Here is a 27267-nt window from a genome sequence, read left to right on the forward strand (position 1 = left end):
TTCTCTATCAAATAAAATCATTTACATCTGTTTGTTTCACTAAAACAAATGAGACTGCATTGATCTTCCTTGTACATATATGCTTACTTACCTATATGAGTGTTTCTATAGGATAACGTTTTAAAAAGGGGTCTGCATTTAACTTTGGGGAAAGGGCTATCACACACAGGCAGGTTACATTCCCACCAACAGTGTATTTCCTGCCTCTGTGCTGGAGCTTATCAGTCTTTAATTTTTGCAAATCCTGTTATCTCATTTAATTTCCATTTCTCTTATCACTAGTAAGGTTGACCTTGCTGTTCAAGTTTTTTTCAGTCATTTATATTTTTTCTATGAATTGTCAGTTTCTGTCCTTTGTGCATTTTTCTTTCTGGGTTTGTCCTTTTGAAATAGATTTGTGAGTGAGTGATTTCTGTAATGGGGGTATTAATTCTCCGACACTAAATGTGAATGATTTCCCAGTTTATCACTTGTCTTCTAATTCTGTTACGGTGCCTTGTGCCATGCAGAGGTTTGTTTTTTTTGTTTGTTTGTTTTTGTTTTGTTTTGTTTACAGATCTATTATTTATTTGAGAGAGACAAAGAGAGAGAGAGAGAGCGCGGGCACGCACACGCACTCGCAAATGGGGGGGGGGATGGGCAAAGGGAGAGGAAAGGAAGAGAATCCTGAAGCAGACTCCCTGCTGAGTGCAGAGCCCCATGCAGGGCCCCATCCCAGGACCATGAGATCATGACTTGACCCGAAGTAAGAGCCAGCCACCCAACCAACTGAGCCACCCAGGTGCCCCCATGCAAAGGTTTCTAATGTTTAGTCAGATCTCAGTCCTTTCCTTTATGACTTCTTAGGTGTCTTGACCCAAGATTATAAAAAATACTCTCCTCCATTTTTTTCTCTGTTATATTTATAGTTGGTTATTTTATGATGAGATTTTTCTCATATGGTATAAGGAAAGGAGTGTCGGTGTTTAAAAAGTGGATAGCCAATTATGCCATCGTGTCTTCTCCTCACTCATTTGAAATGCTACCATTATACTCTGAATTCCCATATGCTTATGGGTCTATTTTCAACCTTGCTTTCTCTCTTGCTGATATAGGTCTCTTCCTGTGCCAAGATTTTAACTGCTGTTTCTTTATAGTATATATTGAGATTAAAAAAAATTCTTGTGTATTATATATTTACTCTTTGAGAAAATGGTGGGATCAACCATTTTATCAGAGTTGCATTAATTAGGTTAGTGAGAGCTGACATTCTGATGTTGATCCTGTTCGTCCAGAAGCATGGCGTAGCTCAGTATTTCTGTGGGGCTTCTTCTAGATTTTTATTTCTAACTCATTTTTTGTTTATTCTTACTTTTTATAAGTCTGCTATTTTGATAGGTGAAAATGACATATCACTAAATTTACACTTTGAGTCCAGAGAAGTCAAATTTTCTATAGAACTATGTTTAACTACTTATTTTCTGTGAATTATTTGATCGTATGTTTGGTCCATTTTTTCAATTGGGGTGTTAATCTCTTAAGAGCTTATATCGTAAGGATAGTGATCCTTTTTCACAATTACAGCAGGTTTTTCTCGTTTATTGTTTGCCTTTTAATTTTAACACTTTCTTTGCTATGTAAGTTTGAAAATTTAATATAGTTAAATTTGTCAGTCTTTTACGATTTTTACTATTGCTGTTAAAGTCCACTAAAATTTTACACCAAATGGTTCCATATTTAGGACCAAAAAAAAAAGAAAGCCATTTGGAAAACTAGTCATGTTGGCCTGATAATGGAATCAGTTAAGTAATTTCTTTAAAGGTATTTAAGAATGCAGTGTTACAGTGTTAGTGATTATTTGTTTTCATTGTAACAGAATATTATGTGTATCATATGTACGATATAACATGTATCAGAATGATTGAAACATTTGCTTATGATTTTTTATTTTAAAGAATTTTTAAATTTGGGGCAACTGCAAGTAATTCTGACAGTCCTAATGAAATTCTGTTTCTTAGAAGCTGTCAGTTTGAATGTTTAAAGTCTGTGATGTGTTCTGATAGGAAATTTGCTATAAATGTTAAGATCAGAAGGTATTTTTGACTAATCTGTCTTCACAGGGAATTAGCCATATAAATTTGCCTTGTTGCCTATAAAATGCTATCCACTTCTACCTTTTCCCGTTTTTTCCTCCTTCAAACCCTACTGCAGTTATGTGAAGTGGCATTGATATAAATTTTTATTAACTGTTTCACAAACAGTCTGATGCTTTCGGTTCCTTGAGTTTTATGTATTCAGATACACTTAATTACCCTTTTCTTGTCATAATGACTATGCTTTTATTTCTAAAACAATAATAAAAATTAAAAACCATTGTAGTATTTATTAGGAAACATATTAGCATCTATGATTCGAAGTTGATATGCTTTCTCATTGAGAAATTAGTCCCTGGAATTGAAGACTTACGTTAAAAGAAAAAAACAATGGAGACATTAGAACTGTGCCTAAAACTTTTAGTTGGACCCTAAAAGACAAGTGAATGTTTGGTTTTTATTCCTTTTTACACTAAATACATTGTCTTACGTACAGTAGGGCCTCAATAAATGTTTATAGTGAATAACTGAATGAAACACCCTTCCATTAATGGTAGAAATTCTTTTCAAATTGCTGGGAAATGTAGTTGTAAAATTTCTACATACATTTTGTTTAATCTCTTAAAGTATACAACTAACTTGCAACACAGCTTTTTTTTTAAACCATTTATGTTAGAAATGCCTTTTATACTTAACGTTTGTTTAATTACTTGATCAGTAGTTAGTTCATTTGTACAAGACTTCCTCGTTGAATATGATCATCTGATTTTCATGATAGTTCAAGGAGCTATGCTAGAACTGTGATGTCTGATAGAACTATTTTTGTGATGATAGAAACATTCTATATCTGTGATGTCTGGTACAGGCGCAGCTTGCCTCATGTGACCGGTAATAAGCACTTGAAATGTGGTCAGTGTGAGTGAGAAACTGCGGGTGTGGTTTTGTTTAATTATAAGCAACAGAAATTCTAAAAAGCCACCATTTGCTCATGGCTGCTATACCGGACAGCACAGATACACCTGCTTTATTTTCACTTAGTTTTCCAAGTTAGAGTAAGTTTATTTTCTTTAAGTGTTCTGATTTCACCAACAGTGTGAGGGAAAATGCTTTGAAACCTATGGTAAAAAAAAAAACAAAACAGTACAAGTGCTAGTTCTGAGAATTGACTTATTAGAGTTTGAAAATGTTTACTGACTTAGGTGCACAGTCAAGATTCCAAAACTCACTTTTATAGAATTATAAATTCAAAAGGAATAATGACAGTGATTACAATAAAACTATGTTTTTGTATTCAATTTTTGTTACATTTATATGAAACATTAAGGTTGCTATAGCGAGCATACCACAGACCATTTCCCTTCATCTCTGGAGGGGATTTCATTATAAGGAGAAATACATATTCTAAGGACCCATGAACAAATGTTCATTTTAAGATGAGTCCATGTCAAGTTTTTGTTCATTTTTGAGCAGCTGACTTAGAAGAAAGTTTTAACGAACATGAATTGGAGCCCACATCACCTAAAAGTAAAAAGAAAAGTCGCAAAGGAAGGCCACGAAAAACTAATTTTAAAGGGCTGTCGGAAGATACCAGGTCCACATCCTCCCATGGAACAGATGAAATGGAAAGTAGTTCCTACGTAAGTAGAAAAATGTGGGATTCTTTTTGTTGTACCACGAGTATTTCGTTTAAACCGTGTGTATAGGTAGAGCTCATCATTTGAAATGTTAACTAAGCTTGAGGGTACTGATAATATATTTTTAAGTTTTTTCTTTTTTTTTTTTCTTTTGCATTTGCAGAGAGATAGGTCTCCACATAGAAGCAGCCCTAGTGACACCAGGCCTAAATGTGGATTTTGTCATGTAGGAGAGGAAGAAAATGAAGCAAGAGGAAAGCTGCATATATTTAATGCCAAGAAGGCAGCTGCACATTATAAGTGCATGGTAAGCGTGGTTCTTTTCATGTGCTTTTAAACCCAGGTTTTTTGGAAAGGCATTTACCTAGTAACCAAATAGGGCACTTTTCTCTCCAGCATAAGTGGTGTAGAATTAGGAATAGTATATCCTGTAGTTCCATATCCTCATAGACCTTAGGTTTTAAAAATATAGCCTTTATGATTTAGTAAGATCTAAAGGAGTCCTAATTATAGTTCCCATATTCTAGATAATGACAGTTAACTATTTTGTGACTGTACAACTTTGCGCTTTATAAACTTGTGATGGAAGATACACGTTCAGCCTCCCCTGTAGCCCAGTTCATGTCTGTGTCATTGTCCCTCACACATTGCCCTGCAGTCATTTATGAGCCTCTCCCGTAACAGACTTTTAATTCCTTGAAGAGAGGAACTGTGCTTGATCTTAGCGTCCTTAGATCCGGGTCTGACTTACAGGACACATAAACATTTTTGAATTTGATTGTACTCAGTTATTCATCCCATTTATGGTTAGGTTTTTAAAATTATATTTATTATATCTGGGGTTCTTGACCAGAGATGTGTATCAGATTTGCCTGGGGAGCTTTTTCCAAAATACACACCCCTGGAGTATATCCCAGAAATGTCTAGTCTAAAAAAAAAATCCCCAGGTAATTCTGATCTACATCTGTGGTTGAAATTTGCCAGTTTAAACTATTTTTTAAAACTTTGTGGAAACATAAAACAATGGAGATGACTGGGTAACACTGTTGAAATCTGCATTGTTGAATGAAATAATCTTGGGTCCACACTGGCAACATTAGTTTTGTTTTATTTTCCTTTTTTTAAATTAAGGATTTATTTATTAGAGAGAGAGAGAGAGAGAACACATGCGCGCGAAGGGGCAGAGAGACACGGAGAGAAGCAGACTCCCCACCAAGTGCGGAGCCCGACACAGGGCTCGATCCCATGACCCGGAGATCATGGCCTGAGCTGAAACCAAGAGCCAGACGCTTAACCGACTGCACCACCCAGGCGCCCCTGTTGTCCTTATTTGGGATTATATTTTAATCAGACATATGAGTGTGTTAAAAATACTGGAGTTGATACTTGATTTTTAAAGAAAAGTTCTCTTTCTCAGGATATTGAAATAGTAGAACACATTTGTTTATTCCGTTGTTTAATCTTTTTCTCACAAGTGTTCTGAACATTAAATGTTCCTGCATTTTTCTTTTCTAGTTATTTTCTTCTGGCACAGTCCAGCTCACAACAACATCAAGAGCAGAATTTGGAGATTTTGATATTAAAACTGTACTTCAGGAGATTAAGCGAGGAAAGAGAATGGTCTGTGGTTTTATATTTATGCTATGCAACGTTACTCTTCTGACTTTCTGCTTTAAATTTAGAACACATCTCAAATTTATCCAGTCATTAAAACATCTAATCTAAAGTAGTTCATATGTTAAAGCAAGTATATATTTGACTTATTTGTAATACAATAAAGGATGCTGATGTTTCTGGAACTTACTCCTCTTTCTATGTAACTTCAGTACCTAAGAGAATTACACTGAGATTTATATTTCAGGGTATCTGAGAGTCTTTTAATAAAATAAATGAAGATGTGAATGTGACACACCTTACTAAGTTTAAAATGTTAATATTATTTCAGCTTGCTTAAAGAACAGTTCCATAATCCTAATAGATCATTGGGAACTTCCCCATGTTGTTCTTCATTATTTTTTTCTTTTTTTTTTTTTTCAAATAAAAGGAAAAGATTTTTTTCAGAGCCTTCTGTTTAGTTAAAGTTCACATACACAGTTATGTCTCTTAAAATGTTTACCATAGCTTTAAAGTTTTTCTTTATAAACTGTGCCTAAGTCTCATGTTTTTAAACATACTGAATTACTAATAAATAGCTTTAAGAAATATTGGCATCTTTATTGATTACTTACTCCTTTACAGTTGATAAATATTATAAAATGTCAATGGAATGCTAAATCTTTTAAGACCTCAACTGTCTCTAGAGATGACCTGAATTTAAAATTTTTTTATTTTGAAAATTTTCAAACATCTCAAAATTAGAAAGACTAGTAACACACGTCTGTCCATCACCTTGACCCATCAGTTATCAAGAACTTGCGGCACTTGCTTCATCTCTGCCTTTTATTCTTGTTGCTTGAAGTGTTTTAAAGCAGAGCTGAGACTTCCTATCATTTCACCTCTACATTATTTCAGTATGTATCTCCTCAAAGTTGGACATTTTCTTACCTAACCACAATGTCATTACACCTTATGAATTAACAATGAGTTCTCAGTGTTACTTAATACCCAGTTCGTATTTGTATCTCCCCAGTTGTCTCAAAAGTACCTTTTTAAAGTCAATTTGTGTGACTCAGTATCCAAAGGAGGATCACACATTGCATTTGGTGGTTCTGTATCCTTGATGTAACAACCTAGGGCATTTCCCTCTCTCCTTGTCTTTGTTGTGTCTGTTTTTGTTTTGTCGTATGCCATTGGCTTGTTGAAGAAAATGAATGAATTGTCCTGTAGACAATATCCCATGTCCCATATGTTGTATCTGTCTGTCTGCTTATTCATGATGCCATTTAACTTGTCCCTCTATCCACCAGATTTTCTTTTAAGTGGAAGTTAGATGTAAAGGCTTGATTAGATTCAGTGTCAAGATTTTTGGGGGTAAGAATACCCACAGGTAGGACTCTGTCATCCATATTTTATCACATCAAACTAGTCGTAATGTCTGATCCTTGGATTCAGGTGGTGAGTCTAATCCCTTCCCCCTCTGTTGTGAAGTTCCCCTTCAGTGTCTCATCTAGTGGTTTGCCATGTTGGTGAGCTTTATCTGAATCCATTAGAGATGCCCCTTTCTTTGTGGAGCTGCATTTCTGAAGGTGTGAAGATCATTGATGTGATCTGTTCCACTTAAATCCAGTTCCGTGTTGATACTTCGATTACTCTTGTAAAAATGAAACTCCTTTAAATCAGAATGTGTAATACTAAAAAAATACAAGGGAAAAATCTCTTCAGCTTACTGTACCAAGCAGTGTTACCGTGTCATACAGCTGCGGTCCAAGTAGGTGACTAGTGTAACAGTTCAATTCTCCTGGTCAACTCATTCACCTCTGCCCGGTTGAATGTTCATGTAAACACCAAACTAGCACTTTCCCAAGTGTGCTCCAAAGGAAAGTAGTCTGTCAAGATGCTCCCCCACCCGTCCAAAAATATAAGGGCATCTGGAGTTCAGTAATTTGGGAACTATTTACTGTACCCTCCTTCTTGCAGAAAGGCTGTGAGAAGTTCTGCAGTCAAGCAGTCTGTTTAAAACTAGCATTCCTCACACTTACTTGACTGTGAAACCCTTTTGTCAACAACCACCTTTGAATCTCAGAGCATTCTTGAGGCAAGGCTGGCTGACCGAGGCCAAGACGCGATGTCTTGCGAAGATTTCAGCCCCTTCAATCTCCCTCTGCCCTTTTACCTACTTGGTAGCAATCCCTCTTGGTGGGGAATTGCTTTCCTGTCTTCTCATTCTTCAGTCATCACAGGAAAGGAACTGGTCCCAGGGAGCAGAAGAAGCCAACCACTAAAGTAACAGAATCTAATTCTTTTGTGTTTGGCGGTATTGAGGAGTGTCTTATTTATGTTTGGATGTCAGATCTTCGAAGGTTAGTATAGGTAAATAATGGAAGCATCAGGGAGTGACTTAATGTCAGAAAGTCTATCAAAGTATGGTTTAACTTGCGGCATGATTTAACAGATCTGCTAAACAGTAAGTTCACTGTACTGTTTTTCCATAGAAAACTGGCTGTTTTCTTGTAAACTAGAATGTGTGGCTGAAATATGGCTAAAATAGAATAAATAAGGTTGCAAAAACTTTGAAATACTGCTTATGATCATTCTTTCTCTTCCCTTAAACAGAAATGTACACTTTGCAGTCAGCCCGGTGCTACTATTGGATGTGAAATAAAAGCCTGTGTTAAGACTTACCATTACCACTGTGGAGTACAAGACAAAGCTAAATACATTGAAAATATGTCACGAGGAATTTACAAGTAAGAGAACAACAATTGTCCATTTGCCTAAACTTGTCAGTAAGTAATTGCCCTTAAATAGATGGCATTAGTTTACTTGGTCATGATTCCTAGGTGGTATTTAGCCAAGCGTAGAATACTTAGGACTCTTATATATAAAGAAGCAAGTACTACCATTGGCGTTTTCCTCTGACTACACATCCCTGGATTTGCATTCATTCAGCCAGTATGCATCATGCTTACCAAATGCCAGGTTTTGTGCTGGGAGCTGGGCATACGAGAGTGATCAGTGGGGGCACCTGGGTGGCTCAGACAGTTCAGCGTCTGCCTTCGGCTCAGGTCATGATCCCACCATTCTGGGATCAAGCCCCGCATGAGCCCTGCATCAAGCTCCCTGCTCAGCAGGGAGCCTGCTTCTCCCGCTCCCTCTGCTTGTGTTCCCTCTCTCACTCGCTCTCTTTGTGTCTCTGTCAAATGAATAAATAAAATCTTTAAAAAAAAATAGAGTGATCAGTAGAGGCACAGACTATGTTCCCATGAAGCCTGTAGTCTAGTGGGAGAGACATATTAATTAAATGAGCACATAAATAAATCTACAATTACAATCTACTTAAGTGCTAGAAAGGATACATTACAAAGCACTACGAGAGCAGCCAGCAAGGAGGACCTGACTCATAGTCTGTACTGCAGAGTGTTTAGGAATTTCCTTAAGGAAATAGAGCTTGAGCTGAAGAGCTTGATCTTCTTGGGTGAAGGTCAGGGTGGGCATTGGGACAGTGTCCTAGGCAGAAGGAACAGCGCGCGCAAGACCCGAAGGTGGGACAGAAGCAAGGGTGCAGATGGGAAGGTGAGTTGGGAGGCTCCTGCTCAGGGTCTAGGTGAGGGTTCGTGGTAGCTTAGAAGAGGGCGCATGTGTGAAGACAGAAGGCCAGAGACACTCTTACGCCTATGATGAAGGCACAAGGTTTGGAGATTTGGGATGACATGTTACCCTCTGTTTTCTGGGTCTTTCATATCAGTGCGCATCTATAATGGTTCCATTTGTTTGCTTGAATGACAAGAAGTTGGTGGGGATCCGTGGATTTTTCGACTTGCCTTTGCGAGTTGTAAAGCACTTCCTTACATTCCCAGGACGCAGTAGGCCAATGAGTAAACACCCTACTGCCCTGTATACAAAGTAGTTTATACAGACAGCCGCCGTGCCTTTGGGTAACTGGATGAGGTGCGAGGGCTGTCTTATAAAATTTGCCAAACTCTGTTTAATAATAAAGGCAGAGCTGTTTTTCAAGTGAGTTCTATCAAGCCTTTAAGGAACAGAGAATTCCAATACTATTTAAAGAGGTCCAGCGCATAGCAGAGGTGAAAGACTTGGTTCATTCCTTAAAACTTTGCATAACTGGGAGACCAAACCTGATAAAGATAGCATTTAAAACAAAAGCAAATAAGAAAGCTATAGACCAATCTCACTGTTATAAATAATATACCAAAGTCCTAATAAAATGTTAGAACATCAAATGCAGTGCTGTCTTCTAACAAATTGTCTTTAAATTGTCTTCAAATTGAAGACTGTCCAGAATTAGGAAATCTGTTAATGTGATCCATTGCCATTAACAGAGAAAGAAAAATCCTATCACCTTCCTGGTGGATGGTGAAAAGGCATTTCATAGCATTCAGGACCCATTTCTGAACTTTAAAGTGCAGTACCAAGGGTCCCCGTGGGAAGCGGGGGGTCCTGATGGAGCATTTATGAGAAGACAGTAGCGAAGTGTTAAAGTAAAGGGACAGTGGTTCTTAACCAGGGCTGAGCCTCGAACCACCTGAGGGTGGATAGGGCCGTCTTTAAAAATGTTCGTGCCTGGGCCCCAGAGATTTTAAACTCAGTGGATTGAGGCCCAAACCATGTTTTTCGATGACTCTCCAGGTTATTCTCAAGTTCATCCGTAATTGAGAACCACTATACCAATACACTTTCATTCAGATCAGGAACCAGAGAAGGGTGCCAACTACCAATGTTACTTTTCAGCGTTCTTCTGGAGGGTTAAGCCGCTGCAACAAGAGAAGGAAGAAAAATGTCTAATAAATACCATGAAGGAGCAAAATAAAATTGTCAATATTTGTTATTGATGTCATTGTCTACCAAGAAAATCCAAAGGGACCAACTCCATTTACTAAAATTAATAAGAGCTCAGTAAGGTTGCTGACTATGAGATGAAGTTTTAAAAACAGCTCCAGTAACAACTAGTTAGAAAATGGCAAGGAAAAATGTCACCCTCTACCCCTTCCCCACAGACATTCGCACAGCAAAGTTGAACCTTTAAAAAAAAAAAACCACAGTGTTTTACACGGGACCCAAATGGATAGTAAAATGTATTATGTTCCCTGATGAAAAGTTACTCAACACTGAAAGATACCTATTCTTCTCATATTAATCTATACATCGAGTGCAATTCTGATGAAATATAAAATGTTGATGATTTTTATCTAGAAGAGTGAGTGGGTTATTATTTTCTACTGGTAATGATTAAGTTCCCTTATGAACAGGGAAGAACTAGAGGCTTAAACAAGACAGAAATTTGTTTCTCCCTGCAAGATGTCTCAAGGAGAGCAGCCCAGATGCGTTAGCCTCTTCTCTGTGTCGTCAGAGACCCGGATTACCATCTTTCTGCTCTCTCATCCATGGGGTGTCCTTCCATAGGCAGTAGGAGGAAGTGGGAGCAAAGGAAAGCGGAAGGACAAAGTGGCAGTTCCTCCAGCGGACGGGGTTTTAAAATCCTCCTTCCAGGAGGTTCCACACACACTTCTGCTCAGCATCTCATTAGCCAGAATTCAGTCACCTATCCAGTGGGGACTCGGAAATGCACCCCTGGTGGGCACAATGCTACCCAAATCTGCTTCAGTGCTACCAAGGGAAGAGGGGGAAAGTAGGTACTGGGGTCGTGGGCTAGTCTTTATTATGTGCAGCCAAGAACAAGTTTAATGAGATCAAGAGGATCACCTGTTAGATATCAAACCCACTCACCCAGTAATTAAAAAACTGGTACTGGCGCAAAGATCACAGGAAACAGATCCATGTCTTTGTTGGGTAATTTCGGTGGTTCTAGATCTGTGGAGACAGGATTAATTGATTATTCAGTATCTGATCTCTGTACAGTTTATATAGTTGGCTCCATTTAGGAAACAGTTTGAATCCTTACCTCAGACTGTACCCCAGGAATACCTCCTCGTTGGGCTAAAAATCTAACACTAAGTAAAACAGAAAATGTAGGAGAATTTTTCTAGAATCTCTTGAGTACAGATGACCTTTCTAAACGTGTTAGGAAACTTGGAATTTTTGACTACATTAAAATTAGGCTGAAGAGAACTCCAAATCCTTAAGAAAAAGAGCCCAGTTTAGGGGGTATAAAATGGGTGAAGAACATGAAAAGGCAGTTTATGGGAGAACTAGCCGTGGGTTATAAGCATGTGAAAAGCCACTCACCCTTAGTAATGAAAGAAATGCAAATTAAACAAGACCTTACTAGTTTTTGCCTATCTGATGGGCAAGGATGAGTAGGATTCACCTGGAGACCTGGTATTTGCATTTGAGAGTGAATTAGAATGTAACTGACAATTTAGGAGAGCAATTTAGCATTGGAGACCACCGCCTTTAACAAAATAATGTATTTTGCTACTGGTATGCGTCGTAGGGATTTCTGCCAGGGAAGCAGAAAACAGCACAAAGATGTATGTGCAGGCAGTTCCGTTGCCCCCTGAAGGATAGCTGCACTACGGGCTAGGGCACCCTGTTGACGCACCTGTGCTGGGATTGGTGCGGTACAGCGCAGGCCCAGTAAGTTTGGATTCACATTGGGTGGGGCCACAGGGGATTCCCCCCTCCCCCCCCCCCCCGCCTTAAAAGCTGCCTACCCCATTGAGCCAGCACCTGTTACGGGATAGTCGTCTAGGCGTAGGGCATTTTCAGGTCACACCACACAGGGCCAGAATTCTCCTGAGCCCGCTACCATCTACCAGGTGGAAGGAGGGGCGGCTCAGTAAAGAAGCGGACGCACCATGCCAGTTTCGGCGCAGTTGCCAAGGGAATAACAGCTAGAGTTAACCAAAGGTGAAATGGGAAAAGAATTTTTTTACCCTTTAACCCACAACAGCAAAAATCAAGCCCAAAATAATGCCTATCAAGAGACTCAAGTTTTAGTAGGTGCATTTAATGGGATACTATGCAACAATGAAAGACTGAAGTCGATCCATGTGGAGAGTCACGGAGGGTGTTCTGGGGTCGAGTAAGGTGAAGCAACCGAGTTGTGTGATCTGTTCTGGCATATAAAAAACACACGTGTACAAGATACGTGTCTGTGTTCATAAACGTACTTTAACAGTTGTTACCTCATTCACTGCATGGGGATGGGAGAGAAGCAATTTTCTTTATACAACTTACTGTTCAGCAGTTTTATATTTATATAGTTCAGTGGCTGAATATTTTTATAAGCAATCGTTATTTAAAGTGGCATTAAGATTTAAAAACAGGCCCATGCTGAACATCTAGAATCAGGTATGTGGAAAATTCTTGTATTTAAATTTCAGCTTCATTTACATACTGTAATATTTACCCATTTTCGCTTTGGGGGGAAAAAAAGTGGAAAATAAAGATAAGGGGAAAAAGCCTAATGTGAACTTCAATTCTACCAGCAGAGAGAATTTTAAATCTTTCAGAATATTTTCTAGACACATATATGATTGTGTGTGCGCATTTACTCATAAAAAGATCTTATATACGCTTTTGTAATCTGTCTTCCACTTGCTATACCTGAGACATTTTTCTGTGACATTAAACAGTTTTATATCACCATTTTAATGGTTGCATAGTATTCCATTGTACAGGTCTATCAGTGTAATCAGTTCCTTTTTTAGACAATCAGATGGTTTTTAATCTTTAGCTATTAAGAAACCACGTCGCAGTGACCGTCTCTAAAGAAAATATTTGCACCAGGATCCACAGTGATTTGAATTACTCTTTATTTTTTCGCATTGAAATTTGTTTCTGAAATCTTGCTTATGGTGCGGATTCCAGATTTTGTTCATAGAGACTGTTGAGTTCAAATGAGTCCGTGTGCAAGTAGTTCAGGGAGAGAAGAACACACAAAGAGGAAATGCAAGGAGAAATACTTCTGAATGAAGGGGCTTCCCTCTCCTGCATGTGGCTTTCCTTCTTTACTGGCTCATTAAATTATTACATTAATCTATTCATTAGATTAAATGTATTTGTTCCTTAAGAAGGTGAGGGAAGATTCCTTACATAGTTTTTCTGCTTATCCTGTTTTATTGTCTCTGTTGTATTACTAAAATTTTTAAAATATGTATGTTTAAAAAGTGAGTCCCCCACCATAAAAAAGTAAATTATGTGACAGGGATCTTGTTTGACAGGATGTCACCTGTGCTCTTGGTGTCTGGATTGGCAAAGGACACGTAATGGGCCTATGGGAGTGAAAAATGATGCCATAAAAAGATTAAAATCTGTTTTAACAACTAAAGTTTTCAAAAGTATACAATAATAGGATACTGTAGCTGCTCCCCATCTCAGCAGCTCCCGAGTTACTGCCACACTTGCTTTCATCTACTGTTTTTTCTTTCTGTTGAAGCAGAATCCCACACCTCTTGTCGGTGTATCCCTACATCCATCAGTATCACTATGCCATTACCACACTTTGTAAAATCAGCAGGAAGTTCTTAGTGTCATCTCCCAAGTCCACGTTCACATTTCCCCAGCTGTCTTGGAAATGCCTTTCCAGACCCGATTTCTTCAAATCTCAATACATACAAGGCCCCTACACTGCATTTAATGAATATGTCTCGTAAGTCTCTCAAAATAGAGCAATCCCCACTCCATCCCGCCTTTCCCCCTATTGTTGCAGAACCCTGATAAGTCGTCTTGTGAAAACCCCACATTCTAGATTTATTTTTTTGTCCTTTCATGATGCGTTCACCTTGTTCCTCTACCGTGTAATTTACAAGTTGGCTCAAAGGCTTAATTCAGGTTATACTTTGGAGGAAGACACTTTATAGGTACACTATAAAGGAATTCACTCCTGATATTTGAACTCAGGCTGTTGGTTTATTTTTAAGTGGTTGCCAACATGTTGCATTTGAAGAATACAGATTCTCCATAGTTCTTTGGAAATAATTGAAAATGTTTTAAAAATAAAAAATAAGTAAAATTAGGTTGGAAGTCAGTTGTTATTGTTGCTCCCCACCCCCCTCCCTACCTTTTATTCTACTCACACGTTAGAAACTCTTCATGTTAAACCTAGTTTTAGGTCTTTTGTGTCAGAATTCGTATATGACTGTCTTACCTATTGCTGACCACAAGAGGGCACCCACTGAACATGTTTAAAGCCTTGTTCCATCCTGTCATGATATATATAAATTGACCTAGAACTGAGCTGATGGTCAGCTCACCCATTGATTACGGTGGGGTGGTTAACTATAAAACACATATTGGTACATATACATTAATTGGCCTACCTACGCCCTTGTCCTAAATAACGCGCATTGCTTTTTTTATTAAAAACAATGAATGCCAAATAAACAGTGTATATACCCACATAAAAGGTTGTCAGAATAGCCTGATGTCGAACCACTCCAGAGGTTATTTGCTGATTTTAAAGGGGGAAAACCTACTTGTACAATGGGGAAGTCTGGCTATCACCACCACTTTAACCAAATGATCCAATAGCATCACTAATAGTGGGGCATTCTGAAATTAACATGCCTCCTGAAGTGTGCAGGGTCCCCTATCAAATATCCCGGACTCACAAGGAAAAGTTGAACCTAGAGTTAACTAAACCCTTAGACCTTATTTCCAGTTTATAGGAAATACGGGGTAAGAGAGAACCAAATGAAACAGTCCCACAGTTAGACAAATCCAGAATGGTACAGTTGAAAAGGTAGCTGGTCTAACTTTTCCCAAAAAGTCAGTGTCATGGGGAAAAAAGAAGTTGGGAGGAGCCAGTCTAGATCAAGAGAGACCGAGCCAAATAAATGAATGAATGAATGAATAAAAATAGGGCGCTCATGAAGGGCCGGGACACTAATGATGAAATGACACTGGGGAGTTTGAATAAAAGTGTTTCATGTAATACGAGCAGAAAGCAGCAGTATCTATAGAGTTTATATTATGTCCTAAAATGTGCTTTTGAATTCTGTATCTAAAACGCAGAATTGGACTATTCGTCGACATACCTGCAAGTTTATATGTTCAAGTAGGCTGGAAGCTTTATTTTTAATCTCAATGCGTAAAATGAGAAATGTCTATATCTTTGGGCATACATGACAACTTTTATCCTAAACCACAGGTTTTATTTCAGATGAACTTTTTATGATCTCATTAATAGTGTGCTTTCCTATCATTCAGGTAGAAATGGACGACCTGTAACTAATTGTAGCATTTTTAAAAAGCATAGCTATTTTAAGTGGGCACCGACCTCATCTACTAGTGGCACGAATATATTCTCATCAACAGCGAGAAAACATTTTGAGATTTTTATCTTTCCTCATTGTAGACTGTACTGTAAAAATCATAGTGGGAATGATGAAAGAGATGAAGAAGATGAGGAACGAGAGAGTAAAAGCCGGGGAAAAGTAGAAATTGACCAGCAGCAACTAACTCAGCAGCAACTTAATGGAAACTAGGTATGAACGTTACTTATGTCGGATCTGTTGTCGGGATACAGTACTCGCTGATAAATACGTTGTCGGAGTAATGGTATATGCAGTATGATTTTTTAATGCTATTATGTTTAGTTCAGCATGTTACTAGAATGCTAAAGGATTGTGTAGGCTTGCATAGTTTTTTTTTCTTAACTAGCTGATTTTGTAACTAAAAACAAGCGATCCGCTTTATCAATCAGCGTAGCTGTAATGTCGAACCAGTAAGATGTTCTTGCTCCTCAGTAACTTGATATTTATTGTGTTCCCCTCAAACATCATATTTTACAATTTTTTATCATCTTTTAAACAGGTTCATGGGACAGAGTTAGAAAACTGGGAATGAATAAGACATCCATAACTACTATTCTTTTTTCACTGTTTTCTAAAATCAAAAAGGGTTTGTCACTTTTTACTGCCCAACTCTTAGATCCTTCATTGAACTGCCTAAAAACGTCTTGTTTGTTTTATGAGCCTTCACTAGATGGCAGAATTTGACATGTTGATATTACTAGCTGTAGTTTGCAGTTTCTGGGAAGCAATCGAAACACTATTAACCCTGTGTATAGTGTCAACAGTTAAAGCAGACATTGAAATGAAGTAAGCTATATTTCTGGACTGAACAAAAGTTCTACTGTTTAGAGTGTCTAAGTTTGTTTAGTGGACTCATACTCAAGGGAAAGCATAAGCAAATTTCACTTTACAGTAACATGCCTCTGGTGGCAACACATGGGAATTTGTGATTTTCTTTTTTTTCCACACTCAAGCCACGGAGGCTAGAAATGAAGAGAACCTTCTTTTTCTCTTGGCTTTGACAGCACATGCTAAAAAAATCTCTTCCAAGAAGTGTGCTAAAGCTTTTTATTTTGTTCCTGTTAAAGTTGTTCTCACTGACCAGCATGCACTCGGGCGACTGGCGATGTTAAGTTGTGAGCTCCGGTGCTTACGCCAAAATTCCCTTGACAGTAAACCTCTTCTCTTATCATGTCCTACAAAGAGCTTCTAGCAAAATGATTGGATCCTTTCAAGTTTAAACTAAGATTTGGCAGCAGCAAATTAAACCTCTTTAAGATTGAAAGGGTTACCACTCACGAAGGACTTCAGCCACCATGTCTGAAACTGGTTTCTCTCAGGTGCCGTGTGGTGTGGAACACTTCATATATTGGCCCAAAGTACACGAGGAGGTCTCAGCCGCTGTTGGAATAAAAAAAAAAAAGTCTGCATAAAACAGTATTTATTTTTCATTTTGTGACCACTATTTTTTAAAAAATTATTTAATACTTCTCATGTTTTCATGCATTGCTTTGCTTATCTGTTGACTAGGCTTTCGGTGCCCTACGTGTTTTGTTTTGTTTTGTTTTGTTTTTTCCTGGTAGGGCTGGGTGGTGTTTTCTTGATCATCAGAGTTGTTTATCGAAGCCTAAGAACGCAGCTGTTTAGAAAGGATTTTCACACTGGTATTTCCAGCTAGGGATATTTTCTTCCACTTACCTGCTGAAGCACATTTATGTATTTCTTTATGGCAAAACCAAAAAACTTTAGTTGTGGTCTGCCTAATATTACCATAGCACCTCAGTACCAAGGGTAGGGACTCTGATTTCTGAATTCTTCGTTAACCTACCACATTAAAGCAAATTAGCAAATAAGAAATAATATGTTAACTTGACTGTACATCATGATATTCTGCAGCTTATGGAGAAGCGTTTTTAAAATATTAACAGGTGGAAAATTACACTGTGCTTAATGACTGATTTTTTTTTAACTGCTAGTCCCTTATGGTCACATTTGTCAAGTGTGTTATTCACACATTCACTTCAATCAAGGGACTCAATGATTGCTTTATTTTAACCATCTTTTATTATTTTTAGAAGGAAACTAGCTTTAGTGGGGTTGCCCTATATGTTTTTCTCTTTTTCTCTAAATATGCCATTGGGTTTTTGTGTGTGTGTGTATGTGATGAATTTTCAAAATTCACCATGACTTGAAGTGCAACGACAGATCTAGATGTTTGTTTACCAAGCTATGTGACTTTTCCCAAAGGATCTGTACTTTATTTCCTTACAACAGCTTGAAACCTGTTATTTTTAAATCTTCGAATCACTGTGTCTTGATCATTTTTACATTGTGTGCCATAGAGTTACCCGCAGAACAGTAGGGCACCTTCATTTTCGGACAACTACTGTAATTATGTTTTTAGGAAAAATGGAAGGTGCTGGGGTAATCGTGGCCAGCCAATGATCATATCATAGACTTCACATACTGTAGTTGTTAGTCGATGGATTTGTTATGTAATCAAGTGTGTCAATTTGTATGGGTGTCTTCACCCCTTTCTCTGCCACTAGCAACCAGAATAGCACTTTACCTTTTGGTTGGCTAGAATTAAGTGGCTGGCTACCTGTTTTTCTCACTGTGGTGTGATTGGCTAAACAGTCTTTCATTCAAAGTTGAGATGTAAACTGAAGTCACATGAAAAATCACCTTTGGTTGTAAACCTCCAATACTTTGATTCTCCATCCATGTTTTTGTCACATGCTGAGTAAAAAGTGCCTTACAATGTAAAAATTGTACAGTACTTATGTTCCCAAGTAGCGTCATCATCTTCTGGGTAGTAATTACATTGTGGTATGAATATTTAGGAAAATGGACCTCAGCAGTGTATTTACTGTTCATCTCTTAAGTCCTTAACTGTAGTTTTAATAAGCATGACATTATTTGATAAGTATATAACATGTACATCCTTTCAAAAAATACTGCCATGACTGTCTTTTACGCATATTTTAGCTTGAAATTTCGGAGCGTCTTTTCTTTCTTTCCTTTTTTTTCCCCCTCTTCTTTTTTGTTCTGTTTTCGTTATTGATATTCAACAGTGTAATCTTTGCAAGCGTATATTGAAGATTATTCTGGAGCATTTATTGCCTTACCAGAACTGTTAGTAAGAAATGTTCTTTAGCGTAGAAAGATAGACTTGAGTTTCTATACTTTAATAAGAGCTCTTTGTTCCTGGGGGGAGGGGGGGCGGGGGTGTGAATTTTACTTTCATCTCAATTTATTAAAAACCCACAGCTGAAATAGATTTTATTTCAAAGATCAGCAATTTTAGAATTTCAGATAGTACTTGCTCAGGAGTACATGCTACTCAAGATATTAAGAGAGTAACAAGCTATGTAGATCTACTGTTGAATCAGAATCTATGTACTTGAACAAATGTGTGAATCTTAAATATCTCAAAGAAAAAGAAAAGTGTTCTAGAATGTTGTTGCTTTTTTGAAAAGCACTAAAGGTTAGACCAAGGTATGCAGTTTTGTTCTAACAGGCATTTAGGTTCGTTGTAAAGATAAGGAATGCATTATGGGTCAAAATCAAACATTCCTCTCATGTTATGTATATTTTGTTCCTGTTATATTGGCTTTATTTTCAAAATGGTAGTTTGTAGTATTAGTTTCCTTTTATTGGTATCCTTGCATATACTATTCATTCAATAAATGAGTTACGACTTTCACGTTTGTACGCTTGTCTTTTTTTGTGAGAGGGTCTAATGACACTTACGCGCAGCGGCAGTAGGACGGTGCTCCCTTTAGTCTTCGAGACGAGACGCCTAGTTGGCTTAGGAACTGGTCGTCAAAAAGTGCATTCGAGTCCAGTTCAAGGTGTCACAGCACAGAGGTTTCGCCATGGAGAGAACCGGCAGTCTCCCAGGTACAGCAGAAGTGCGTGACTCCTCGCTGCTTTTATTATTACGTGATTCAGGGAGAACCCTGGCTTCAACTGGGTCCTCCGGAACCTAGGTAGAAGGTGATTTTGAAAAATAACCCAAAACTCCTAGTGTGGTTTATCTGCTTGGTAATAGGGATTCCAACTTACAGATTTAAATGTCCCCCCTTTATCACGGACAGCTGACTTCTAGTAGCGCGCTCATACAGTGAGGTAGGTGTAGCCAGGGCAGAAATCAGTTTTCAGTTAGTGGAATGTGCTCATTCCATACAGAAAAGTCCTCGCCGGCATTCCTACTCGAGAGGAAAACAAATTACGGAACAGCTTCTGATTAACGCCAGAACTGTGGGACGGCGTGCCTGACTGCAGACATTACCTAGTAGTGCTCGGTGCGTGTGCATGTGCGTGTGAATGCGTGTGCTTAAAATATATTACCTAGTTTCATTTTGGTTTTTTTTTTAATTTAAGATTGTATCTAAAAAAAATTATTTTTAAGTAATCCCTACACCCAAGGTGGAGCTTGAACTCAGAACCCCATCCTTGTGTCTAACAACTGGTCAATTGCGTAAAAACAAGAGGAAGCCATTTGTACTTTTCACTTTTTGACTAGTTGTTTTGTCCTTGTATGCATAAAAAATCTAAGACAAGCCAGAAAAATGGGCTTGATGTATATATCATGCTTTTAGCTCATTTGCTAAAGAATGATTGCTTTCATTTAAGAGTTTCAAGCAACAGTTACCTGCATGTCTAAAAATAAACTGTTGGCAAAAATAACACAAATATTTGGTTATGCTGCTCAGTCAACCTACCAGTTTCTAAGAAAGAATAAATTGAATGTAGTCAGGGATGATCGGTGCCACCTGAAAAGTAGTTTTTTCTAATTCTCAAAATCGACTTGTGCTAATTAGGTACTTATGACATTAGTCAAAGAGCCATTTTTTTTAAAAAAGATTTCAGTCAGATGCATAACCTATAAAAATAATTCTTTAATGTTTTACCAGTAACAGAACCTTTGATCATGTTTCCCTCCACTCATTTCTCATATGTTTATGAAATAATGACGTCTGTAAAGAGGGGTAAGAAAACACCCTGACTCCATGAGTTCTTAAAACTTTGAACTTCAGTGGTCACAGAGACTGCCGTTACTTTCATTTCAGAAGTTAGCCAGACAATTTAACACAAAGGCTTATTTTCAAATGTTCCTGATCCTTAAGCCCAAGTAGGCCTATGTTCAATATTTAGTATTGATTTAGTATTACCAGGAAGCAGTCATTCTTGGGATCCTGGTTTCACATGTTCTCGGTTAGAGAGCAAGCACAAAAGATAAGCAGTTTCTGACAGTTTGCAGATCAGAGAGCTGGAATTTTGGCATTATCCTCAAACACAACCGTCATTCCGGACCTCCCTTAGAGGAGTTGTCCTTAAGCATTTCACCCTGTCCCAGGTGCCCAAACGGCTTAGGGCAGCTATCCAGTATGCAGGGGCTGGCGACGGGGACACAGGGAGAAGGGTTAAAAAAAAACATATGTTGCTTAAGGGAAAGCCTTGACAGATGCTCATTCTTGCTCGGGAAGAGGCAGGGTAGGAGAGAGAGGTCTATTTCGTAACTGGGGTCCCTTCATTCCATGAAACTTGGAAATGCAGCCAACTCTAGGTCATTTCCTAGAAAGATCGGCACAAAACTTGGAACATTTCACATCTTTATTCTTTTCTTCCTTTGATGCTCTCCTGGAAACCCTCGTACCTTCACTCCCATGATGTGTACCACGCCTTCAGGACGACTCCTTCCCCAGCCCTTCTCCCCAGCCCTGACCGAAGGCAGCGTTCTGGTCTCTGCCGCCTGCGCTGTTCTCCTTTCCACCATGGTCTGCTGCAGAGTCCCCATCCTCGTCCACAGCTGGCTCCACCCACCAAATAGTCTCCACTGTCCTCCTGAGCACTTGCGCCCAGTCTGCAGGCTACTCCGGCATGAGTCCCAAACTCAGTTGTCCTGACCGGAATTTCATCTCTTTGTTAATGACACCATCCGTCTCTAGGGCCGCACCCGGTCTGATTGCCTCTCCACGTCTGCCTGCGAAGTTCCTCAGGACCCGTCATTCGTTCTGTCTCTTGGATCCATCCTCTCCATAGTCTCCCGGCTGATAAACTAGTTTTGATTTTACCTGGTGTTTTGTTTTTCTCTTTCACCTTTTGCTCAGAATCCTAACTTCCGTGTCCACTCTGCACCCTTGTTCATCAGACTCTTTGTTCCTCCGTTTTCTTTGGGGGCAGTTTTTGGCCTCGCTTCCTTTCCTACTCAGTCCGCATGAGATGCTTAATAGACATCGCTGGCCACGACTTGCCACTCCTCGATCCTCATCTGCCCTTTCACGTCCCTGTGCCTAGAGTTCCTTCTCCTGTTCCATCGGGGAAGGGGACCCACTAGAGATCGCCACCACATACGCTGCAGACTCATGCCACCACGTACACTGGGGTTTCGTCTCAGGTTCTCCACATCACTCTGCGATCCTTTTTACTTGTCTTTCCTTTTATACCTAGAACCTATTACAGACGTAAGTGTATGGACTCTAGGTATGGGTGGCCTTGGCTGGGATTCTGTGTAACCTTGATTAAGTTACTGGATCTCCACCCCCATGATGTTATCTTTAAAATGCCCATAAAAATAGTACTCCATGGGATGCCCGGGTGGCTCGGTTGGTTGCGCGACTGCCTTCGGCTCAGGTCATGATCCCAGAGTCTTAGGATCCAGTCCCACATCGGGCTCCACATCGGGAGTCTGCTTCTCCGGCTGACCTCTCTCCTCTCATGCTCACTCGCTCGCTCGCTCTCTCTCTCGCTCAAATAAATAATAAAATCTAAAAAAAATAGTACTCCATGCATAGACTTGTGAGGATTAAAGGAGAGAACAGACTCGAGACTTCCCCATCCCCCTGACACGCTGGCCCTCGTTCCTGTGTTCCCTTCTAGTTTTACCTTATTTCTCTCCTCTTCGCAAATAATTTTCTTGAGCGCTGAGCCCCCACTCGATGCCTCTGCTTCCCTATTTTTATGACTTAGTCCTCAGCTTCACTGAACTCACTTTCTCAACTACACAGACACTGTTCCAGCAAAGTCCACCAGGGGCCGTTGCTAAAGCCCGTCGGTCCTCTTCAGTTCTTCTTTCCGTGACTTCTTGACTGTCATGTCCCTAACTGTCCAAGCACTGTCATGTGGTTATGTTGCAGATAACCCAAGAATAAGAGTAACACATTAGATGACAGGGCGGAGATTGGAAATCCTTTCATCAGCTAGTCCCCTTGCCTGCCACACCTGAGCCTCCATATATAAAAGTAATGCTATCCCATCTCTTTGAAAAGTTTTTTTTTTTTGTATTTTCACCACTTGCACATGAATTAATGGTCACTGAATCCAAATTAGAAAATACAGAGAAGTAAAAATAAAAATTTCAAATCTCCCCTAATCTTATGAACCATAAGGCCACCATTATATTTTTTGTAAAATCTTCAAACATGTCTGTGCATATATGTAATCACACAAAATGGGTGCATTTTGGGCGCCTGGGTGGCTCAGTGGGTTAAAGCCTCTGCCTTCGGCTCAGGTCATGATCTCAGGGTCCTGGGATCAAGCCCTGCATCGGGCTCTCTGCTCGGCAGGGAGCCTGCTTCCCTTCCTCTCTCTCTGCCTGCCTCTCTGCCTACTTGTGATCTCTCTCTGTCAAATAAATAAATAAAATCTTTAAAAAAAGGGCGCATTTTATACCTAAGTTGTATTCTGCTTTTTTCCCACCTAAAAATAGGAAGTATCTTCACAGTTCAGTACATAAATTCTATCATTCTTATTAGTTGCCTAATAGTGCATTTTGTGGATCTGTCCTAGTTTAGCCATTTTCCTATCCTTAGATCGTTAAGTTTCCGACTTTTGTTGTTGCTGTTACCTCGCTGTTGCAAACAGTGCCGATCTGATGATGAAGAAACAGCAGAGAACCCCAGGTTAAAGAATATTCTAGAGAACAGCTGGCCTGTACTTGTCTTGAATGTCTTGAAGATCGAAGAAAGCCTGAAGAACGGTCCCACGTTAAAGGCAATAAAGAGATGTGACGACTGAAAGTAATGTGGGATCCTGACATTGGGGACTGGTTCAGCAAAAAAGAATTATTGGTGTGCAGGACATTTTGGGGACGACTGACTAAATGTAAACATGGACTGAAGATTCATACTTCATACTATGATGGCAATGGCAATGTCCTGATTTTGATCATTGTGGTTATAGGAGAATAGTCTTATTCTTAAAAAAAACAGATACCGATGTGTTTAGGAGTAAAGGTGTCATGTCTGCCTTTTACCTGGTTCGGAAAAAAGAAGAGAGTGAGTGAGAGAGAGAGAGAAAGCAAATGGAGCACGATACCACATGTTGATGAATCTTGGTGGATGGTTTGCAGGAGCTCTTTGCACTGTTATTGCCGCTTTTCTGTAATTTTGGGGAAAAAATCTAACGTCAGGCATACCAGCAGAAATAGCAGCCGTTATTAAGGGAGCCTGAAGACGGTCCAAGCTCAGGGAACGAGAGTAAGCCAAGACATCCTTCCGAAGGGTATGGGGAGGGAAGGGGAACCACACTCTGGAGGAAGGAGCACGAGCTATATTTGGCTCAAGTCGCCTAGAGAGGAAGGCCACCAAAGGCCACTAAGGAACCACAATCTGGAGGAAAGAGCATCAACTGTATTTGGACCAAGTGGCCCAGAGAGAACTCTCTCCCTCCCCAGTACTCGGGGTGATCGCTAACCTTTTCTGCTGGAGTACCCCCTGTTTGCAGAGCAGGTAGAGGGAATAAATGACAGGGAAGAAGACAGTAGGGAAGTCAGAGAATCAAGTAATTTTATTTTATTTTTAAAGATTTTATTTATTTATTTGACAGACAGAGATCACAAGTAGGCAGAGAGGCAGGCAGAGAGAGAGGAGGAAGCAGGCTCCCCGCTGAGCAGAGAGCCCGATGTGGGGCCCCATCCCAGGACCCTGGGATCATGACCCGAGCCAAAGGCAGACGCTTAACCGCCTGAGCCACCCAGGCGCCCTGAGATGAACATTCTTATCCATATAGCTTTCTGCCCTTGTCTGATTATAGCCTTAAGATAAATTTCTTTTTTAAAAAAGATTTATTGGGGGGGGGAGGGTGCAAGAGGGAGCCAGAGAGAATTCCAAGCAGATTCCCTGCTGAGAGTAGAGCCTCGTGTGGGCCTCAAAATCGTGACCCTGAGAGCATGACCTGAGCCAAAATCAAGAGTCGGACACTTAAGCGACTGAGCCACCCAGGCGCCCCTGGACTCCTCAGTTTTTAATAGTACTCCCCGATTGTCTTCAAACCTCCAGTGTTTAAATTTCTCTAATGGTAAGTGCAACTTAAGTGTTTGCTATTCTTATCTAAATTTCCAGTTTTCTGCGGGGGGGGGGGGGGGGGGGGAGGGATGTAAACACAAGTTCCTGAGGTTTTTGAAATCACCTCGAGGTCAGCACTCACTTGCATATAATTACCATCTCTGTATTATATGTGTTACAGGCATATATTTCAGGCAATTCTAGTACACTGTATAAAACTAGATGCTTATTAATCTAGTATTATACTAATTTAAACTCCCCAAAGACACTTAAGAATATTAAGAGATACAAAACGGAGATAAAATACAACTGCTAAATAAAAATAATTTTTACAAACCCATCAGATAGTATGCCTTTAAAAGGCCACACACAAAGCTGAGTAGAAACATTTCTATACACGTAAATTTCAGAATGTTACCTGGGTTCAGCTAAACAAATTATTACTCAATAGCTACTAGCAAAAATGAATGAAAATTCCATTAATTTGTTGCCCAGTCAATTGCTTTAAAAATTTCTAACAAATGGTGGAAATGAGACCTAGTTTTAGTTACGTAGCACGGAAAGTCATTATTAAAGTCATTTCTATTCATGATAATGCAATAATATCCCTTTAAACTGCCTTCCTCTATTAGGAAAATGTTTCTAGCAGAACAAAACCCCATGGTAACTCATTTTCACTGGCAGCTGTGGCACGTAGCTATGGACACGGGTGTGGGAGGTGCTGTTGGTGCCCTGCTTCCCTGACCAGCTAGTGCCCTCATCCCACACTTGTTTGGTTTGTAATTTCTACCTGTGACATCTCTGGTTACTTGCCCTTGCCTCGTGGGAGCCTGGGAGGGTGCCCTCCCCCTTCCCAAGGTAGCCAGTGATTCTAGGATACAAAGTCCTTGTATGGGGGGGGTTGGTTTCCCCTGTGAGTCAGGCCAGGACTAGACTTTCCCTGAGGCCGTATCCTTGCTCAGCTCCCTCCCTGTCCCTATACTGCTTTGATTTCCCTGCTTGCAAGATTTTCTTTTTTTTTAAATTAAGATTTTATTTATTTGAGAGAGAGAGCATGCATGTGCATTAGCAGGGTGCTGGGGAGTGGGAGAGGGAGAAGCAGGCTCCCTGCTGAGCAGGGACCCCCCCCACACACACCTTGGGCTTGATCCCAGGACTCCAGGATCTTGACCTGGGCCGAAAGCAGATGCTTAACTGACTAAGCCACCCAGGCGCCCCTACAAGGTTTTCTTTAAAAGCACCCCTCCACAAATCAGGTAATTGAAATGGCATTAACAGTCAAAGAAGGAGTTACACTATTGGTTTAGAAATTAAGGCTGGGAGTCCACTGGTAATGAACTTTGAGCGAATGCATTTACCTTAATAGCATCGATACAGCCTGCTAAACTGAGGGCTGGGAGAGAGAAAAGAGAAAGGGGGCTCTGGCTATGCTGGCCACAAAGAACATTCAGAACAATTCTGATCTAAGACAACTGCGACTTGATTTCTCATCAGTTTTACTCTGTCCTACTTTGTTTTCTACTTAGAGTAGCAATCTACTTTTTTTTAAATAAACTTTTTTAAAAGATTTTATTTATTTGAGAGCAAGAGCGAGAGATCACAGAGGGAAAGGGAGAAGCAGACTCACCACTGAGTAGAGAGCTGGATGCGGCGCTCGATCCCAGGACCCTGAGATCATGACCCAAGCCGAAGGCAGACACTTAACCGACTGAGCCACCCAGGAGTCCCAGCAGTCTACCCTCATGAAGTCTTCCGACTCTGGGCTAAGATAATCCTAGAAGTCCTGAGTCTTTGGTATACTGGAAAAGTCTGTCAGTCTTGGGCCCCTCGTAGCCGTATCAGCTTACAGAGAAATCAGCTTCTAGTAGAGCTCTCCCTGTTCTTTGTCATTCCTCCTGGAAGTCCCACTCTTTCTACAACGATGGAAATGTTCTCCGGCCGTCCATGCGGGCTAACACAACAGCCACCAGCTACAAGTGGCTACTGAGCATTTGAAATGTGGCTAGGAGGACTGAGGAACCAAATGTTTTATTTAACTGTAATTCATTTAAATGTAGACTAATGGCCACATGTAGTTAGTGGCCGCCATATTGGATAGCACAGCTCTACTTAAATCACAGCAGGGATCTTTGTGCAAGCCCAAAGGGAGAGCAGAGACCATCTACGGAAAGACGAAATTGTTCTAGTGGTTCCTTAGGATAACCAACAGTATCAGAATGGAGGTGAGCCGAACGCCTTAGCAGGGAACAGTACACGAGGGAAAGGACCCGCTTGTAGCTAGCTAGTGGTACACGTTTCATGAACAGAGAAGGCCTCAGGGAAATCTTCAGGGTGTTAAAATCTGGCCTGTACAGTGTGTGCTAGAATCCCTATAACACAACAGTTAAGGGCACCTGGGTGGCTCAGTCAGTGAAGCGTCTGCCTTCGGCTCAGGTCACGATCCCAGGATTCCGGG

General features: G+C 39.9%; 1 protein-coding gene across 2 annotated transcripts in view; it reads left to right on the forward strand.

Moving 5' to 3' along the window:
* Positions 1 to 19225, forward strand: part of PHF6 (PHD finger protein 6) — a 46831-nt gene extending 27606 nt beyond the window's left edge. Inside the window, exons 6-11 of one of the 2 annotated variants that reach the window (XM_080795460.1) lie at positions 3543 to 3709; positions 3870 to 4013; positions 5222 to 5326; positions 7919 to 8052; positions 15585 to 15714; positions 16043 to 19225. In XM_080795460.1, coding sequence (XP_080651586.1) covers positions 3543 to 3709; positions 3870 to 4013; positions 5222 to 5326; positions 7919 to 8052; positions 15585 to 15714 — 680 coding nt within the window. In that variant the 3' untranslated portion in view covers positions 16043 to 19225. The remainder of the gene's footprint in view (positions 1 to 3542; positions 3710 to 3869; positions 4014 to 5221; positions 5327 to 7918; positions 8053 to 15584; positions 15715 to 16042) is intronic. The other variant, XM_080795461.1, reaches the window with a different exon arrangement.
* Positions 19226 to 27267: the final 8042 nt, after the last annotated feature.

Source organism: Martes martes (genome assembly GCF_963455335.1).
Source record: "Martes martes genome assembly, chromosome: X".
Lineage (NCBI taxonomy): Eukaryota > Metazoa > Chordata > Mammalia > Carnivora > Mustelidae > Martes > Martes martes.